At 50.4% G+C, this 20,629-nt stretch overlaps 1 protein-coding gene across 2 annotated transcripts in view; it reads right to left on the reverse strand.

Moving 5' to 3' along the window:
• GFOD1 (Gfo/Idh/MocA-like oxidoreductase domain containing 1) overlaps window positions 1-19,930 on the reverse strand; it is a 108,131-nt gene extending 88,201 nt beyond the window's left edge. The window contains exon 1 of one of the 2 annotated variants that reach the window (XM_036085754.2): window positions 18,976-19,930. In XM_036085754.2, coding sequence (XP_035941647.1) covers window positions 18,976-19,228 — 253 coding nt within the window. In that variant the 5' untranslated portion in view covers window positions 19,229-19,930. Of the gene's footprint in view, window positions 1-18,622; window positions 18,768-18,975 lie in introns of those variants that run through there. The other variant, XM_078055710.1, reaches the window with a different exon arrangement.
• Window positions 19,931-20,629: the final 699 nt, after the last annotated feature.

The raw sequence follows: 20,629 nt of genomic DNA on the forward strand, positions 1-20,629 counted from the left end.
AACACAGACGCTACGTCTACCAGCTCCTTCGTATTGCGCTGGTCCCCGATGTCCGCTTACACAACTCCTGTACCAGGTACAAGACGGTGCCTTCTTAGCATTGTTGCCATATGGCATGGATGCCCCAATCTGAGTTAGGAAATAAACAGGTATTTCCCCTCGGGACTCCCTCTGGGTCTTATCTTCATGCTGACCCGGTCCTCTAACTCCTCTGCGGGCGCTGTGATCAGTAACAACAGGCTCCCCCCAGTTCAGTCCGTCACGTGCTCTCAGGCTAACAACACGCAGAGGGGCCCATCTTGGGGGGATGCCGGCGTGGACACCAGTTACTCAAGTGTGACAAGGTGGCATTCTCTATTGTCCCCACACCTCCCCCCCCTTGGCCTCCTGTAAACTGTCCCCAGGACAATTTCCTGGCCCGGAGTTGGCGGGAATGAACATCCCTTTGACAGGAATATCCCTGCTGCTGCTGACAATGCAGTGGTTCTTTTTAGCAAAACTGTATCTTCCCTTTAGTGCAACAGAGCACAGTCTGCTTAATGAGGCAGTGCAGAAAAAGCTAACCCCCAACGCACGCTGTGCCGATAAATTTGTGCCCAGAAATTATACCGAACCCCACCGAATTACCAGCTTGACAACTGACGGCGGCAGCCACACATACAGATGTGTTCTCAGCAGTGACATTAACAGGAAGAAAAAAAAAAACCAACACATACACCATCAAGGGCATAATGCACATCAGCAGACGTGCACACACACACACACAGCTGGGAAGGAGCCTTCCCCTTAAACCAGTCATGCCACTTTGCCCCCAAAATGCATCTCCTCCCTTGCAGATAAAGGGAAAACTGCTTCCTGGTATAAAGGAGAGCTATGTGTGTTTGTGTAATAGATTAAAAAAAAAAAAAAAAAAGTCAAGCTAATCAACAACCTGGCAGCAATAGTAATAAAACAATGCTTAAAAATATTTAGGCAAACCAAATCATTTGGGCCCGTAAGTGCCAAGCTTTTACAGTGAGTTAACCGAGTAGCCAGACGAGCTGGGAACTGGCAGGGACTCTTCTAAACCAAGTAGAGCACCCGCGTTTTACAGTTAAGGAAACGAAAGTCTAAGAGGCGAGGTCACTCTCCCAAGGTCACACAGCTAATTAGTTACAGTGTCAGGACAAGAACCACCTGTCCGGGCTTCCAGGCCAATAGCCCTTCGGCTGCGCCATATCACCGTCCCCTGCCGCCCAGAAAGAGGTTCCTGCAGACGGTGAGGAATGTTCTCAGCACAAAGGTTCTGAAACAGATTCCCAGCGCAGGTTTGGCTAAAAGGAAAACGTTCCGCAGAGCAAAGGGTACTACAAACATAGCAATGGCACGGCTCCTATATCGTTTAGGAAGTCTGAAGCCAACATAGAGCTTCACCTGCCACCCCCGGGGTAAGTCCAGAAGACATAGGGAAATAATGGGGCGGCACCAGCCCTTTTCAGCCGCGTTTGGGTTTTGGCTGTATACAGTTAGAATTATAAATGAATTACCCTATAACCAGGAGGCTATGGCTTCTCCCCAAATTCAGAGTCATATCCAGTTACTCCCCCCGCAAAACAGCAGAGCTCCTCGACCTTTATATATCCGTTTCCCCTTCCTAGAAGACTTGCTTTTCCCCTTCGGCCAAGGCTGCACTAATTTTTGCTTCTACACCAATGTCTGCACGTGCCTGGGGACAGCTGTCCCAGATTCCAAGGATCGCAGGATGTAAGAACCGGAGAGCCACCCCAACCAAATTATTTTCCCCCACGCTACTGTCTCTTTTTTAAAAAATAAATTAATTTTTTTCCATTAAGTTCAAATTCTTAAAAATCATCCCATAAGCCCATAAGAACCATCATTAGGATATTGGCTTATTATCTACCAGACTTCAATTTTCGGAGGCGGGGAAGGGGCGTATGTGTGTGTGCTTTCAACAGGCCACCATCATGATATAGAAATATTTCTGTGGGGCGCCTGGGTGGCTCTGTCGTTAAGCGTCTGCCTTCGGCTCAGGTCATGATCCCAGGGTCCTAGGATTGAGCCCCACATCGGGATCCCCGCTCTGCGGGAAGCCTGCTTCTCCCTCTCCCACTCCCCCTGCTTGTGTTCCCTCTCTCCCTGTGTCTCTCTCTGTCAAATAAATAAATATCTTTAAAAAAAGAAAGAAAGAAAGATTTCTGTATCTTTTTTCTTTACCCATATCATAAAAAGTCCCCATAATGCTGCAGTCTTCCCATACATAATTTCAATGTCTATTTAGTATTTAATCAGCTGTATTAGCCATACTTTCCTGTTTCCCTGCTGTGGATTTAGGTTCGTTTCCTAGTGTTTCAGTAACACAAATAAGGCTTCACTAAACACTACTATGTGTGCAGGTTTCTGCATAGTTATTATCTGAGGTTACTTCCTTAGGAGAGCTTCCCAGAAGGCAACCTCCCATTTTTACTCACTGTTGGAGAAACTCGGGCCCCAAATGAGTAAATACCTGAGAAGCTAAAAGGAACACTCTCTGGAGACCATGTGAACATCGACAAGCCACTCAACTCCCCCGAGACTCGGTTTCCCTTGGGCCTCAGGAGCTGGGTCCCTGCAAGGCCTGTCTCGGTGATCTGCCCGCCAGGAGTTTTCCCCATCTGCTACTCCGCGTAGCCTACCGTGCACACAAATCACCCAGCCTGCCTCCCTCCTGTCTCTCTGCTTTTCACAGCAGCTGCTCAGGAAAAGGACTTAGTCAAAGCCCATCATGGGACCAGATTTGTTGGAGTATGTGGGGGCCATGCAGATCAAGTCCAAGGTGCGCAAAACGGGCCGTGGTGTTGCCTGCTCCTCCCACTGTGGTCCCTGGAGCTGCTTTCCGAATACAGGTCAGCGGTGGAATTACACAGAGCTCGCCGCATACCTGGGGCTGGTGACCGAGGGCCCTGTGACAATAATAAACACACGCGGGCCCGGTGTGTGGGGACATCCCAGAAGCCAGTATGTGGGGGAGGGAGTCAGCCTGTGTGTCTCCTACCAGGGTTCTCCAGGACAGTAAAGAGGCCACCGTGTCTGCGACCACCAGTCACACCCCTAGTGGACATCTGCAGGTGAAAACACCGCCCCCGGCCCAGAGGAACCAGAACAAATGGAAAAATACAACATGCCATTTATCATTGGCTTCTTTTAACAATGAGTTATAGATCAGTAGAGAAGGGGAGACCGTACAAGAGTATTTCCTCAATCTTTTGGCGGGAATGAGAGGACTCCGTACTGTGCCTAACTCTGGACCTGGTATGCAGTGAGTGCTTGATAAAATGTCAGGTCCTCTTCCCATTTCAAAAGTGATGAGTACCGGGGTGCCTGGGGGGCTCAGTCAGTCAAGCTTCTGACATCTGATCTCGGCTCAGGTCTTGATCCCAGGGTCATGAGTTCGAACCCCACACTGGGCTCCACACTGGGCATGGAGCCTACTTTAAAAAACAAAACAAAACAAAGATGATAGGTCCCTATCCTGGAATTAAGAGAAAAAAAAAAAAAAGTGATGGGTAGGTTCTGGATAGATTATAAGCTTGTCCAATAGTAGATAACCTCTCTTATACATCTCTGACCTCTTACCCCCCACGGTCTAGAATACCACCGTACACATTGTGGGCACCAATAAATGGATGGTGAATACAAATGCTGGACCAGTTTGAAAACGGACACCCAAGCAGGGGACTGCTGTCAGAGGACGTAGCTGATCCCATCGGCTTCCCCAGCACCTGGGAGCGACAAGCACACCTGCCAGGATCGTCCTGACTGGGCTGCGGGGGCCAAAAAGGAGAAAAGCCAGTGTCAGCTGCTTAGGGCACGTCCCCCCGGGAATCACCCCACCTCGTCGGGTAAGCACAAGCAGCCTCGTCTCAGTTCCACGGACAAAGCAGCTCGGAGGTAGCCCTGCGCCTCCTGGGAAAGCCAGGCAGCCTCTGTGCCCTAGATGTGAACGCTGTGCAGATTAAGTCAGACAGGCCACGTCCCCGAGGGCTCTAACCCTGTCCCCCAGGACTCTGAGAGCAGCACCGTGCGGTGTAAACAAATGTCCCACGTGGGTGGTGCTAGAAGGAGCAGAAGTTTAGACAGAGAACCATGTGGCATTATTTTTTTCCCCCTAAATGTTTATACCTGCTGCTTTTTCCTCCTTGGGGGGTGGGGGGGGCAGCTCTGTTGGAAAACGGGAAGAGACAGAGCAGGGGAAAGAATCTCATTTTCCACCGCCCACTTCTGATTATTCATATTCATGTGGGAGATGAGAGGGGCTGTCGATGACAAATCTCAGGAACAAGTCATCTCAAATCCCTACCCTGCCCTTGATTTCAGGCAAGCGCCGGTTGGCGGGAGGCGCAATGCGCATGCGCGCGCCCACACCCTCACCAAGGCCCACTCACCTCGCCCTGCCAGCTCCGACTGGCTGGAACGTCCGCAGTCCCAGTGCCCCCAAGCAATGCTCACACAAATGGGTACTGCTTTCACAAAGTGAATGGGACTTGAAGGGGGGCGCAATAATAACTAGAAAATCGGAATTACCTATTTTTTGAAGCTTCATGCATTAGTACTCCTTTAACCTTTCCCCTTGGATGCAGGGAAGGACAGGGGGAATGGAAAGAGGAGGCATTCGGGCGCAAACCCCATCTCCTCCAGTATGCTGGCAGGAGAAGAGAAAGCAACCTTCACGTGAAGTCGGGGTTCTTCCCCAAAGCCGGCCCTCAGGAACTGGCTGCGAGAGTGTTCTACGTTCTTGTAGGATTACCACGCCTGCTGCGAGTCCCTTCCCTCCTGCCCTCTTGTGCTTCTCTCTGCTTTGAGCTCTACATCGGCCAAAAAGAGGGAAAACCTCCCAAGGTTGCTGCGAGGGCTAAGGAAGCATCTGCTGGGAGCCAAGACTGCATTCCTGCCCTGGCCTCACTCCAGCCTCATTGGGGCCATCTGCTGCCCAAAGTACCTGTGATGACCCCCAGGTGGGCAGGGGTATCATTTATCAATTATCATTGCTTACTCACTGCCAGCCTCTAATGGGGATTTCAGGAAACTTTCCTTCTTGTTAGAGTCCTTACTAATAAATAGAGAAGGTCACGCCCTTACCTTATTAAGCTTCTACTAATTACTCATGAGAGTAATTACCCACCGTGTAGACTATCATCCCATTCCTGGGAGAAAAGGAAATGTGCCCAAAAGTTTACATGTCTCAAGAATCCACGTCTAGGGGCGCCTGGGTGGCTCAGTTGGTTAAGCGTCCAACTCTTGGTTTCAGCTCAGGTCATGATCTCAGGGTCCTGGGATTGAGCCCTGCATGGGACTCCAGCTCCACACTCAGCGGGAAATCTGCTTGAGGATTCTCTCCTTTTCCCTCTGCCCCTCCCTCCTCCTCGTGTGCTTGCTCTCTAAATAAATAAATAAAATCTTAAAAAAAAAAAAAAAAAGAATCCACATCTAGATCAAGCATAAATGAGTGCTATGTTCACTGCTGAATCCCAGCCTGGAGATCAGCACCGTCCGCTAGAACGTTCTGCAATGAGGGGTATGTTCTGTGAGGCACCATCCAATATGGAAGCCACCAACCGGCCACATGTGAACTTTGAGCACTTGAAATGTGGCCAGGGCATCTGAGGAACTGAATTGCTCATCTTATTTAGTTTTAACATGTGTAAATGTAAAGAGCCACACACCAGAGTGTAGCTAATGACTACTATATTGCAAAGCACAGAACTAGACAGTGCCGGGTATATGGATGGTGCTCAATAAGTATCGCTCAAGGGAAGAGTGAACAGATACTAAGTAGCTCACTATAATAAGTTCTGATGAAGCAAGATTCTCAATGATTATTGGGGACTCACTTTAAGTCAACAACCTTCTGAGTCAGGTACTTTGATTAACTCTGCTTTACAGATGACAAAACTGAGGCTCAGAAGAGTTAAGTGGAGGGTCCACGGCCATACAGAATGTGGCAAGACCAGGACCCAGCCCCAAGCAGAGTGACCCGGCAGCTTCTTAAAACTGGTCAACTTTGTCACTGATGAAAAAAGCATTCGGGAGCCTCACTTTACTTTCTACAGGACGACACCAAATTCAACAGGGATCTTTTCCTTTTGAAATAAAGCAATGAAGATACAGTGTGTCACCTGTGGAGATGTTTTATTTTTTTCTAAGATTTTATTTATTTATTCATTCATTCATTTATTTGAGAGAGAGCATGAGCACGAGCAGGGCGAGGGGCAGAGGGAGAGAGACAGAATCTCAAGCACACGCCATGCTGAGCACGAAGCTCGATGTGGGGCTCAATCCCATGACCCTGAGATCATGACCTGAGCTGAAACCAGGAGTCAGACGCTTAACCGACTGAGCTACCCAGGTGCCCCTGTGGAGACGTTCTAGAAGCCTAGCCAGTGCACTCACCTAGCAAGGCCTTGGTGACCGGCTACTGGATCCCAGGTCAAGAACTAACCATCCATCCCCCCACTGTGGCCTTTCCCTAAAACCATCTCCCCTGGACAGCAGGCTACCCTGCAGGAGCCTCCCAGCCATAGGAGCTCTGGGCTCCTGAAGCTGACAAGCCCCTCCGCATGTCAAGCACTGAGTGTCCTTCTCCAAGGAGATCCTCTTATCCTTTCTCTTGCAGTGAATCACAGCCCCACCCCAGCACTGACCCTTGTACCGTAAGGGGTTCGACTATCACACAGGGAGGCGAGTTACAAAACCAGAAACTGAGCAGGCTCCCCCTCTCCTCAGCTGACCCCACTCTCCACCACAGCATGGCCCCGACTCCATCACACAAGGAGCTTTTGTCTTTACGATGTCTCTCGTTGAATGGATTTTTGCAGCTCTTTTCACACCCTATAAGGCGGCCATTTGTGCTCCTCTCAAGGGGTTCTTTCCAATGATCCTGCAAGCTGTTTCCTTTGCCTACCCCAGAGCTGTGTCATCTGTGACTGTCACCATTTGGAATTGAGGGGAGAGAAAGATTTAAGTGGAATTTACTGCTGATGGTGTGTGTGTGGCAGGGGGTGACCTGCCGACCAAAAAAAAGAATTTTTATTCTAGATAAGAACAATTTTTTTTTTAATTTTGTACATTCTTAAGCTACTCTAACTTTGTCCTAAGTGGTCAGTCATAGGAAACACAATTTTCCTCAGAGTGTTGCTCCAGAACCAAGTGGTTCCTTGAAAAGGATTGTATACCATAGAACTTTCTATATCTTCCTTCATAATTATTTAAATCCGACCCCCCCCCCTTTCTGGATCCAGTATAAGCCCCACCTCCTCCAGAAGGTCTTCCTGGACCATGCCGGCCCTCAGGGAGTCCTCTTCCCTCTGCTTTCAGGCAGGATCCATTATCTGCAGGCCACCTCCTCAGGAACTCCTACTGCCTTTCCTCACAGGCCCTGCACATTTTATCTCTAACCTCAAACCCAAGTTCCCCAGTCAGCAAAACAAAAGGCTCAGCAGCGGACTTTTTAACCAGCCTCTAGATCCAGCCCTTCTAGAAGACAACACAGTGACACTTCACCACCTACCAGAGGAAGCCCCTTCCAGATCTCACTTTCGTGCAAGTCTCTCATTCACACATATAACACTTTTGTAAGGTGAAGTCTCTGTTTGTTGTTGTTGTTTTCTATTTTTTCTCCTTCGTTTTAGTACCCTTTGTGGATTGGCATGGGGAAGCTCCCCAGTGACTGAACCCTTAATCCAACACTGCTATTTTGGGGTTATTTAATTGCCATAAGCAAATACTTCCCGGCCTTACAGTATCGCAATTCACTCTGGGCTTAACGGTATACTTCATTGCATTGTCACGTGTCTGCATATGCTTATCTTGTGTCAGGAACAAAGACCATAGACCGTATCTTACTATCTGGGGCATTGCTACTCTCAGCCAACTCGGGGCTACAGGCATTCAAACACATTTATTAAATAAAAATAAATAAAGAAGAGAAACAGCCTTCAGACACTGGGCAGAAGAAGTGACTGAAAGATCCTGGACCACCTCGGATAATCTTCAAATTGGAACTGTCCCATAAAGAATGTTCGGTGCATTTATCAAGGCCCAGGGCAATGCTGGTGCCGGGATGTCAGTCTCCGCTCACATGGCCGTCTCGCTTTTCTAAATAATGAACCATTTCAATGAATATTTGGCAAAGCTAATTTTACTTGGGCTGGAGAATTTGTTCAGCTGCATCTCGTTCCAAAATCAAAAATAAAGGGAAGTATTTGAAAACCCAAAAATCTGAACAACACAACAACATCACAAAAACCAATGCTTATAATTCAGTAAGAAGAAGACAACCCAATTTAAAACTGCTCAAGAAATGTGAAGATATATGACTGGCTATGAAGCACAAGATACGGTACGCTACATCATTTGTCATTAGGGAAATGCAAATCAAAATCATAATGAGATCGCACTACACACTAACATAATAGTGACTATACTCAAAAAGGCTGACAATGGGGCGCCTGGGTGGCTCAGTCCGTTAAGCGTCTGCCTTCGGCTCAGGTCATGATCCCAGGGTCCTGGGATCGAGCCCCGCATCCAGCTCCCTGCTCCGCTGGGAGCCTGCTTCTCCCTCTCTCTCTGCCCTTCCCCCTCGCTTATGTTTTCTCTCTCTGTGTCTCAAATAAATAAATAAAATCTTTTTAAAAAAGGCTGACAATACCAAATGCTGGTGATGGTGTAGAGAAATTAGAATATTCCTACATAGGTGGTAGGAATATATAATCGTACAGCTATTTCAATTTTTTTTTATTTATTTATTTGAGATGGAGAGGGAGTGCTCGAGCAGGGGGAGGGGCAGAGGGAGGGAGAGGGAGAGTCTCAAGCAGACTCAGCACTGACCTTGACCCTGAGATCACGACTGGAGCCGAAACCAAGAGTGGGATGGGTATAGCTGCCTCAGAAAGCAGTCTGGCAGTTAGTTAAAAAGGTAAATACATACATACCATACAACCCAGCAATTTCACTCTTAGAGAGCTATCCAAGAGAAGTGAAAGCATGGGTCTACAAAAGACTTGGATATAAATGTTCATAGCAGCATTATTCAAAACAGCTAAAAGCTGGAAACAATATAAACATCCATCAAATGGCGAATGGATAAACTGTGGTATATCCATACAACAGAATATTACTTGGCAATAAAAAAGGAATGAATTTCTGACAGATGCAGCAATGTGGATGAACATCAAAAACATGCTAAGTGAAGGGTGCCTGGGTGGCTCAGTCGGTTAAGTGTCTGCCTTCAGCTCAGGTCACGATCCCAGGGCCCTGGGATCGAGTCCTGCATGGGGCTCCTTGCTCAGCAGGGAGCCCGCTTCTCCCTCTCCCTCTGCCGACACTCCCCCCCTCTGCTTGTGCTCTCTCTCTGTCAAATAAATAAATAAAATCTTCAAAAAAAAAAAAAACATGCTCAGTGAAAGAAGCCAGACACAAAAGACTACATATTATAGGATTTCATTTATATGAGATTTCTAGGAAAAGCAAAACGATAGGGACAGATCACATGCATGGTTGCCTGGGGCTTGGAGCAGGAATGGGGGCTGGCTGCAAACACGGAGGAGGAAAGTTTTGGGGATGTTGGAAATATTCTAAAACTTTTTACACAACTATATACATTTACAGAAATCAGTGAATCTCAACAGGTAAATCTTATGATACATAAAGTTTATCTCAATAAAGCAAAAAACAATGCTAAAGCTACAAACCAACTTAAGTGGGGCTTCAAAACTCTATGGCTTCGGTTTTTGCATATTATACTAGCTAAAAGAGCCTCTCAGTACCATAAAAGCTATTACAGTTGGAAATTAGAAATTTTAAAAACAAAGTCATATCATTTTAACGTGAAGTTATTTTTTTCGGCATTTTTTTAAATACTCCACAGGGCATTAACAATTCTCAAGGGAAATCTAAACTCCAAGGCATCCTTGCTTGCTTAAACCTGAGAAGCAAGCTTCCCCAAAGCCCTGTTGACAGATGCAGAATTGGTCAGGGTAAAGGGTCCATGTGGGTCTCAGCATGAGGATTTTAAAGCCTTTTCCCCCGAACATCTCCCCCTTGGTTGAGTCTGAACCCAAAAGATCTTTTGCCTTCAAGGTCTTCCTGCTTTAGGGGAAGATGCTCAGAGTGCGCTCTCCTAGGGACCCACACTCACCAGCTGAACTCCAGGGAGCAGCTTCCACACCAACAGGACTTGCCAGACCCACACTTGTGTGACATGCCTGCCAGGTCCGTTTCTGCCCAGCTTGCCTGGCCAGGTGGCCTTGATCCAGGCAAAATGTGGATTTATCAGGGTGCTCCAGAGAAACTGAACCAGTAGGGAGTGGTGCGTGTGGATGTGTGGGGAGAGGGAGAAAGAAAGGGAGGGAGAAAGAGAGAGAGAGAGAGAGAGAGAAAGGGAGGGAGAAAGAGAGAGGAGGGGGGAAGGGAGGGAGGAGGAGGAGATGGAGAGTAGGGAATGGGGGAGGGGGAGGGGGGAGGGAGGGAGAGGAGGAGTGGGGAGACAGGGGAGAGGGCAGAGGGGGGAAAAGAGGGGGAGAGGGGAAAGGAGGGGGAAGGAGGAGGAGAGAGGGGGAGAGGACGGGGAGAGAGACCATGGGCGGGTGAGTGAGAGCAGGGTAGGTTTATTTTTAAGAAATTGGCTCAGGGCGCCTGGGTGGCTCAGTCGTTAAGTGTCTGCCTTCGGCTCAGGTCATGATCCCAGGGTCCTGGGATCGAGCCCCGCATCAGGCTCTCTGCTCAGCAGGAAGCCTGCTCCTCCCTCTCCCACTCCCCCTGCTTGTGTTCCCTCTCTCGCTATGTCTCTCTCTGTCAAATAAATAAATAAAATCTTTAAAAAAAAAAAAAAAAGAAATTGGCTCATGCAATTATGGGGCCAGACAAGTCCAAAATTTGCAAGGCAGGCCAGCAGGCTGGAGACGCAGGGAAGGGTTGATGTTGCAGTTTCCAATGTGAAGGCAATCTGAAGGTAGAAGTTCCTCTTCCTCAGGACCTCAGTCTTTTTCCTGACTCCTGACTCCTTGGAGGCCCTACCCTAATGCTTGTGCACAAAGGGTCTCTGCCTCACCGAGGTCCTCTGCCGGCACGCAAGCAAGAGGGGCTGGACCAGAAAACTCCACAGAGCCAGTTACGTTCATCTACTTTCCCATCCCATATCTTACCAACAGAGACACCCTAAATGTAATAATAATGACGACAAGGTTGGCATCATTTCATCGTCACATATATCTTTTCTTTCTACTGTTTTACTGTGGTCACTATAAAAGCGGCAAAATGCCAAATGTGTAGTTGAAGACAGTATATAAAGAACCTACACAATCAAGAAAGGTCTACTTTTGTAAAATCTTCAACCAAGTCTGTGTTTTCGTCATTGGCACCTTTTGGGAGTGCGGCCCAGCTGGGGATGATCACTCCTAATCCCTCCAGCCCCACTTCCCTGCAGTAGAGGGTCCACACGGCATTTTGTGATGAACCCCCCCCCCCCACGTTACCAGATAACCTCCAAAAAGACTGAGCCGGGAGAAAGCATCAGACACAAGCAGGGACAATTGGGAGTGGGGGCTGGAGGGTGGGGGGGCTAAACTGGTAATATTTGTATTTGGGAGTTCCTTCCAGCACACGGGCCCCGGTCTAAAGAGGGATGGGTGATGAGGCCCACACACAGACAGAATAGCACAGAATGATAAAATTCTAGGGGTTCAGAGTTTCCAGGCACCTACTGAAGCCTCAGCTACGTCCCTGCCTCTGAGTTCCATGGAGGGCCCTGCATCCTTCTCACAGGTGATGATAAATCCTCACAGGAGCGTGGTGCATTCCTGGGAACACCATCAGCACCTTCTAGATCATGTATCCCTGAGGCAAGTACTGGATTCTCAGCAAATCCCACATCTGAAGCTTGGCATATGCACATTCCCTTGAAAAAATTAAAATTAAAAAAAAAAGGGGGGGGGGGCCCGCCTGGGTGGCTCAGTGGGTTAAGTATCCAGCTCCTGGTGTCAGCTCAGGTCACGATCTCAGGGTGGTGGGATCGAGCCCTGTGTCAGGCCCCACACTCAGTGGAGAGTCTGCTTGAGACTCTCCTTCTCTCCCTCTGCCCCTCCCCCTGTTCGCTCTCTCTAAATAAATAAATCTTTTAATAAATAAATATATAAAAATTTTAAAAACCTTTTAGCTGTATTTTCTGAATCTGGCAAGAGGGAATCATCCCTAAAATATACGAAAAACAAATCTTCAAAAGTACCATTTGGAACAGGCTAAAGAATTTATCACCTCGAGGTGAAGGAGAATAATATTTATTGAACTTATGCAGATAGCTCCGGGGGAGGGGGCGGTGGCTAAGGCTTTACACACCCCCTCTCATTTTAATTGTCATACCAACCTTATATCATAGTATCTTTAACTCCATTTTATTGATCGGAAGACTGAGGCTCAGCGGGGATGGCTACACAGTTGTGACCTGCTAACCTTTTCTATCATCAACGGTTCTGTGAATCACAACATCATCTATAATGACGGGCCATGATTACCCTGAATCAAAATATGTAACTAACTGCCAATGTATTTCCTTCTTGGTGCAACCCTTAAAACATGCTATTTACTTCCACCACTTTTTTTTTTAAGATTTTATTTATTTGAGAGAGCCAGCATGAGCACGAGCAGGGGTAGGGGCAAAGGCAGAGGGAGAAGCAGGCTTCCCGCCGAGCAGGGAGCCTGACACGGGGCTCGATCCCAGGACCCTGAGATCATGACCTGAGGGGAAGGCAGATGCTGAACCCACTGAACCACCCAGGCACCCCTACTTCCACCATTTTTTTTTTTTTTGGTTCCTCCCCAGTTTCAGGATCAAAATGTCCAATCTCTTCATATGGCTCCTTCTCATGCGTACATTTTCAAAGCCAGATATCATCAATAAAATAATCACTCAACTGCACCTAATTTCAGTTAGATGAAATGAGACTGGTGGTGCTTGACTTTTCCTAACAATACACAATCATTTCTTCCATTTACATAATGCTCCGGAGCTTCCTTGACCCTACACCAAGCTGACAGACCAAAACCATTTCCCTCCATGCTCAGCGGCACAAACCCGGGGAGAAAAACACAACTGCCTCTTCCACACAGTCTTCGGAGAGAAAAACATCCAGAAGAGACGTCAAGGGGGAGCTGGGATTCCAGAATGGTTACTACTACCAAGTCCAACAAGGATGTTTGATCATCTCTAGCCCGATCTCTCTGTCTGTGTGGCAACCACGCCGTCCCCCCAGCCCTGCTTCCTCCTGGTTCCTACCCCTGTTCCAGAACCCCTTCTCCACCATGGGCAACTGCAGACACTCTGCAGTAGGGCAGGAAAGGGCACGGTGCCCCAGGTCCTCAGCTGAGGATGCCAAACAAGTCCGGGCAGGATCAATCAGTGTGCACACAGTCAAAGCTCAACGAGACCCTACAGCCTTATCCCCATCCCGAAGGAGCCTGCCCTCCCACGGAGAGGGCTTTCCCCCAGAGAGTCTGCACTACGGTCTCCAAAAACTAGGGCAGGGAACACAAAAAACAGATGTTGTCACATCACACACAAAGGCCAACAGGTATTTTAACCCAGTGCCGCCGCCAGGTTAATTATTCACGGCAGGTTGGTCTTGTTTTCCCGGAGAACACCATCACATCTCTGTGTCTGGCTGATGCCGCAGGCACAGCGCCTGGGAACTGGAGAGAAATTCTCAATCCTGGGTCCCGCCCTGGAATCTGCATTCTGGCAAGATCTTCCCCCTTCCCCCCCACCCCCCACCCCCCCGCCGGGGAGATGAGCCCGTGTGTGAATGTCTGAGGGGCACTGGGCTACAGCACGCAGGACAAAATGTTACCGATTGATGGACCCATCCTGTTGATAATCGTTTGCCTTCCCCGAGCATCCACTCATTCATTGAAAAGGCATTCATTCGTTATTTAGCAAATATTTAGTGTGCCTACTGGGTGACTCAGCACTTGGCACTGTCCAGGGGAGATAAGGCCACCCTGGTGAGCAGAGCAGGCACAGGCCTGACCTCCAAGAACTTTCTTTCCTGTTCGGGACACAAACAGCAAACAAGAGAACAAGCAAACGAATGAAAGAGGTCATCACAAACAGCGATGGCACTACGCAGAACAGGCAGAGGCTGCAGGGGTATGACTGAGAAGTGGGCAAAAGGAACTTTTGGTTGGGAGGGGAGGACCAGAAAGGCCTCCCTCCTGACAGAACATCTGAGCTGAAACTTGAAAGTGAGAATGAGCTAGCCCTTCAGAGGAGTGAGGGGGAACCCTCCAGGCAGAGGGAAAAGCCAGTTTGCAAAGGCCCAGAGTCCGGAAAGGGGCTGCTGTGTTTGAGTAAAAAGGCCCAAGTAGCTGGCGGGTCAGGGAGAGTATACGGTCGCCAAAGAGGTGACAGGCATTGCTAGGCAGAGCCAGTCTAGGCCAAAAAAACCCTGAATGTTGCTCCAAGTGCCAGGGGAACCGCTGAGAGCCTCTGAGCGGGGAACAACATAGCGCCATGTATGTGTATGTATGCCACTCTCCCGTTGTTCAGAGACTAGACTGGATAAGGAACAGGAGTGGACCTAGGGAGGCAGCGGGTGGCTCATTGCGTAGTCTGGGTGCGGGAGGACAAATTAGACACAGGTCTTGACCGACCCCAAAGGCTGGCTGGGAACTGTACTGCTCTGAATACTAAGGTGAGTGAGCCCATCCTGGCTGCCTTCAGGCACGGGGCAGTCAAGGGGCTGGCAGAGCGAGGCGCACAAGGAAATCGACAAACAGCGGTGTCATTTCAGGGGCCGGTTAATTTGGCAACATCTTTGTTAAAGGAAATGAGCACATACTTTTTGACCGGCAGCTCACAGACTGACCCTACAAGCACACTGGCGTGTGTGCAAACGGACATGGGTTCTAGGTAATTCATTACACGTTTGTAGAAGCAAAAGACTGGGAAAACAACCTAAATGCAGAGTAATAGGGAACTGGTTAAATAAATTTTGATTAGTCCACACAATGAAATACTATACAGCAAAAACTAAGAACATGGATACTTTCGCATGCTGTTTTTTTATATACATACAGATGTGTATGAGTGTATACATAAATTCTTCTCAAGATAATACTGTTGCATGACAAAAGCAAGGTATGACAGTGTGTATGAGATGTTACCAACTATGTAAAAAAGATTTAAAAAATGCTCACAAACATATTTGCCAGTACATACCTAGCAAAATCTTCAAAAGGAGACATTAAAAAAAAAAACAAAAAAACAAAAACAACCTGGGACTGCCTCTAGCTGAAGAACAGGGACTAGTGGATACTTACCCTTCACTGTGCACTTTTATAGTATTTCCAATTTACACCACGTGGATATATATATGACCTATTCAAAATAACTAAATAAAACTTAACTTTTACACAAATGCACTAAAATAGGTTCAAGAAAAGATGGGAGCAGCCTTTGGTGCTGAGACCCCAGGCAGGTATGTGAGGGGCGAGACTGAGAAAGTGGGAGACTTCAGGGAGGAGGCAACCCCGGGGCCGAGTCTTGCAGGGTGGACAGGCATCCATCACAAACACAAGGCAGAGGCACGGACTTATAATCAAACAGGGTCCGTTCGAGGACACACCAGGAGTTCTGGGGTTAGCTGAAGCCCTTGGGGTTCCAGAACAGCCAGCAGGACAGGAGACTGGGCAAGGCTCATCACAGGCCGGCCCTTGCCTGTCGTGCCAAGAAGTTGGGACTCTTCCTAGAAGTGACGAAAGGGGGGCACAGTGACACGATCGAGTCTGAGGTTCTCCAAGGAAAGCCTGGCAGCGGTGTGGAAGATGGAGAGAGGCAGTGGTGAGGAGAGGCAGGCAAGCAAGCTCGCTCAGAGACCGAGGTAGGGGCCTTGTTCCTTCCAGGGAGGGAGCGATGATGGAGAAAAAGGAACAGATTCAAGAGAGAACGGATTCCATGCGTGGGGTGAACGGGAACAATGGAGAGCGCCAACGATCTCATCTGAGCTCCTTCGATCTGAGAGAAGGAACTGAGGCCAAGAAGCAACTTTAGGGGATGGAACAGGAAGAAAGGACTCTGGGGAGGCAGATGGGCGGGTTCAAATCCCTGGCTATCCGTCCCTGAGCAAGGCCGCTCAGCTCTCTGAATTTCAGGTTGCCTCATTTGTAAAATGAGGCTACCAGCTAGGCTAGGGGGCCAGTCTCATTGTGAAGGGAAGTGTTTTATACACAGCACCTGCCACATTACCTGGCACGTGGTGGGCACTGTAAAAATTGTACAAAAGAGCTGAAGAAAGTCTCTACAACAGACGAATGCCTAGTTCACCAAAGGAGGGATTTCAAGGGAATTTTTAGAAATTCAAGGAGGATATCTATGATTCTATTGACTCCGAGTGTCATTCCTCGATGGTGCCCAGACCAGCCCCTCCCCTTGACAGACCAGAGACCCGTCATGAGTATGGATGGAGGGCCGCAGACCACCCACCATCGCTGGGCAAGCAGCTCAAAGGCCAGGCCTTGGCCAAAAGAAGGGCACGTCACCGGGACCGGTCAAGACTGGCTCGTTTCAATTCCAGGCAAACACTAGCATCTATAAACCCCCAATGGCCAAACCAGCTCTATAACTGTTAGGGGTGTTTCACTTCCTGTGTTGTGTGTGTGTGTGTGTGTGTGTTGGACCTCTAACCATGACAGCAAAGCACTCCCCAGCTGCATACTCACAAATACAATCTGAAAGTGACCTCTGGGCATTTTTCAGTGAAGATGAACTGGGGAATGAGACAAAAGTCCAGCCACATCTAAATTCAACGACCCCCGCATTTTCTATAATCACAAACTATCTCAAATTACCTGCAAAGTCCAGGAGTTTAAAAAAAAAAAAAAAAAAAAAAGCCCAAGACTTACTACAAAAATATAAACAAAACCCTAGTCCTTAGTCATGATTATTAAACTAGGTCTATTTCTGAAGACTCTTGCTTGGTTTTGAAGAGGTAACCTCAAATGTTAATCTTGTCAAGGAAAAAAAAATCATAGGAATTTTTGAAAATAAGAAGTATCCAGAAATGTGTAATTTGTACCACTTCTCTCCAACCCAGAGCCCCCAAATGCTTTCTTGGCTAAAGTACAAGAGATGGTCCGAAAATAGGAACATCCTTGTTCCTGGAATGGCCACTTTCCTGGAGATAGGCCTTAGGACTGCTGACATGCAGGACTGGGCTGCCATAGTGGGGAAAAGCAATGTTACAAGGTCTTTCTGATATGACCAGTCATGGGCTCTCTATAGAAACAGAGCTCAGCACAGACCTGTTGGATACAAAGTGACCTAATAGATTTATGCCATTTGGATGGTTATAACCTGCCTAATATACACAGATCCACTGTAAGCACAAAAGTGAGCAACCCAGTATATAGATTACATCAAACAGAAAAGTCAATGACATTCAATTCAAGGCCAAAGAAAATAAGCAACAGATGTCAGAAACTTAATAAAATTAACATGAAAACAAACGGACAGCCTTGGGCAGCCTCCTTAGGAATTCTATCGGACGTCCCTTCTCTCCCTTCTCCTTCTCGGAGTCAAGAGCAGAATGGGCTGATAAAAAATGGTTTTCTAGGAAGAAAGAGTTGTACCTTCTGGTCTTAGGTCTCTGAAGACAGAATTAACATACACGTCCATTTCACCTACCCTAAATTCAGGCCAGTTTTAAAAAATAAAACATGGCTTCCAAAATGACATATATTACCATTGATTGGCTTCTGAGTACTGGACCTGCTCTTGCCCTATAACTCTTTAATGTCGCGTCCTGTGCCATAAGCTTTGTCTCTTTCCTCATCAATAAGAATTCCAGCTTTCAAGGGTGGGTGTTACATTGCCTGGGAGAGTAAGGAGTGAGCAGTATTCCTGGGACTGTCTTAGGTACGTGCGAGAACTGCTGATGGACAAACTACGCGATCCTTTTTCCACTGGGCATGGCAGGGACGCCGATGCTCTGCGCTCTGGGATTGTTCAGACCGCTTGTGTTAGGTGGGGGGACCGGATGGCGAGGGGCGGTGAGCTCATTCCCAACCTGCTTGTCAACATCAGGCCTGGGAACTTTCCTGACGGTTATTAAGGAGGGACTACAGCATGCTCCCATGTGAAACTGGTTGCGTTGGGCCTTTTCCCACACAAAGCACCCATGCCTCTGGAACTACTGCGCCCATCCCCGAAAAATTTAACATCTATTATTTCAAACCCACGCAGAAGACAATTCCCGAGCGGCCACACTCGACAGTTCAATCCCCCCGGTTTTGCCAAACCGGTTGGTTACTAAACCAAGACCCCCTGGAAGACGTCCCAGGGCATCCCCCACCCCCATCCAACCACTCCCGCCATCCACGGCCCACGGCGAAGGCGCAATCATTCCAGCTGAACGTCACGTTCTAATCTCACACCAAACTAACAGCAGCAAGAAGCAAACGGGCCTAGCAGGGCGCCGCAGCTGCTACCCGTCAGGTAGTCGACCGCCCCCAGGAAAACCCGCCACACGTGTGGGGCCCTTTATCCGCGCGTTCCTGGGCGCGCACTCGCCTCTCACAGGCGCGCACCCACGCACATAACTCGGGGCCCTACAGGCACAGCTGGGGACTTAGTTTTCTCTTCCTGAGAGCAGCTCGTGCCCGGTCCTCAGCATCTGATCCGCCTCGTCGCCAGCCCCGGAACACACACGCCTCCTCCAGCCTCCGCGCCACGCACGTGGGAAGGCGCGTCCAGGTGGTGCCAGAAGAGAGGAGAGAAGAAGCGCAGAGGCAGGGAAGGCCGGGGAGGAGGAAGGAGGGAGCTCCGAGTAGCGTGTGGCATCTCAGGTCCCAGGGCCCGGCGTAGATGCCTCGTAAGCCTCTGGGATGCAGAGGGGGCGAGAGCAGAAAAGCAGCAGGGGAGGAAAGGGGCTGGAGGGGAGAGGGGTGGCTCACCCAGGGTTTTGACAGCGATCTGCCTGGTGAGGGGCGGCGGCAGGTTGATGCACACCAAGTCCACGTCCTGATGCAGCAGCACTTCGTCAATGCGGCTGGTGTAGAAGGGGACGCTCATCTCCTTGGCCAGCTCCTCGGCTTCCTCTTGCGTGCGGCCCCACAGCGCCTTCACCGCGAAGCCCTCATCTTTCAGCAGCGGGATGATGACACGGGCCGTGAGGCTGGTGCCGAACACGCCCACCCCGGGAAGCATGGCTGCTCTGGTCCGCCGGGTTCTGCTATAGCTCAGATCTCCAATCGAACACGCTCACACACACCCCTCTAGCCAGTCCTGCACCCGGCTCGCCGCGGTGCGCCAGCCGCCCGTGCCCCGGGCAAGGCGCCCGGGTGCCGAGAGCGCACTGAGCTGCAGGCGGAGCAGGCTCGGGGCGCCTCAGTACGGCGTCTGCTGCAGTGTCCGCCACGCGGGGCTCTCGTCCCTCCCGGGGGCGGTGGCAGGGACCCCCCCGGGGCGTCCGAGGCCCCGAAGCCCCGCGGAGCCCCGGCTCAGGCAGGGGCCCCGCCGCAGCGCCGCCCGGCTCCGCGAGCCCCGCCGAGGCCGCCCCATGGCCGGCTCATCCCCGCGTCCGCGCCGCCGCAGCCCGGGACCCGCTCTCTCCCGCGTGGTTTCCGCAGCCGGCGACTCGCACGCACGAGCCTCTACACCCAGCCAGAGCACGGACCCGCGCGGCTGCGGGGTCCCCTTGCTCGCCCGCCCTCGGCTCCGAATGAAATAATCCAGCGGCCACCAGGAGGCCGGCTAAACACGCGGCTCGGAGGGCTCCGGGCGCGGATCTCGAGCTGCAGCGCGGCGCCGGCAGCCACGACCCGGCGCCAGCCTTCTCATTCTGCTGCCATGTTCGCTCGCAGCGCGGCTCGGGCGGCCTCGGCCCCAGGCCGGCTCGGGCTCCGGGATCCCGCGGGGACGAGGGCGGAGTTGGTGAGTTTGGCTGTCAGCAGCCGGGTGCTCCTGCACCGCCCCCGCCGCAGCGCCGCGCGCCATTGGCCGCCGCGCGCCGCCCCCGCCCCCGCCGCCGCGGGCTCCCGGTGCGCGCCGCGCGGGGCCCAGGAACCCAGCCCGGCTCCTCCCCGGCCCCGCCCCGCGCGCCTCCGGCCCCTCCGCGCCTTCCCTTTCTTCGCCCTCACCTCCTTCCCTTGCTCGCCTCTTCCCAAACCCCGCCCCAAGCAGGCCAATAAATCCACCCGGGCCGGGCGCGCCCTACTGGGCGGCTCGTCAATCCCTGGGAAGCGGGCGGTGGGCGACCCGGCCCGGGGGCGTCCGGGGGCGGGGGGGGGGGGAGGGGGCGGAGCCCTGCGAGGTGTGAGCAGCGGAGCGGGAGCGTTTCCTACGTGCGGAGAACCACACTAGGGAAGCTTTCCAGACGTTCCCTCTTAATCCTTGCACCAACCTTATGGTTATTGTTGCAACCCATTTAACTGATGATGCAGTTGAGCCCCGGGAAGGGTAAGTGACTTGCACAAGGTCACACGATAGGTAAGCAACGGGCCTGACACTGGAATCCAGGCTAGGCTCCAGAGTTTGGGCGGTGATCTGGAGAGTTCTCTCTCCAAGAGAGCTTGCTCCAACCCTGCGCCAGCCCTCCCGCCGCGCTCG

The sequence above is a fragment of the Halichoerus grypus genome, chromosome 9 (assembly GCF_964656455.1).
Source record: "Halichoerus grypus chromosome 9, mHalGry1.hap1.1, whole genome shotgun sequence".
NCBI classification, from domain to species: Eukaryota; Metazoa; Chordata; class Mammalia; order Carnivora; family Phocidae; genus Halichoerus; species Halichoerus grypus.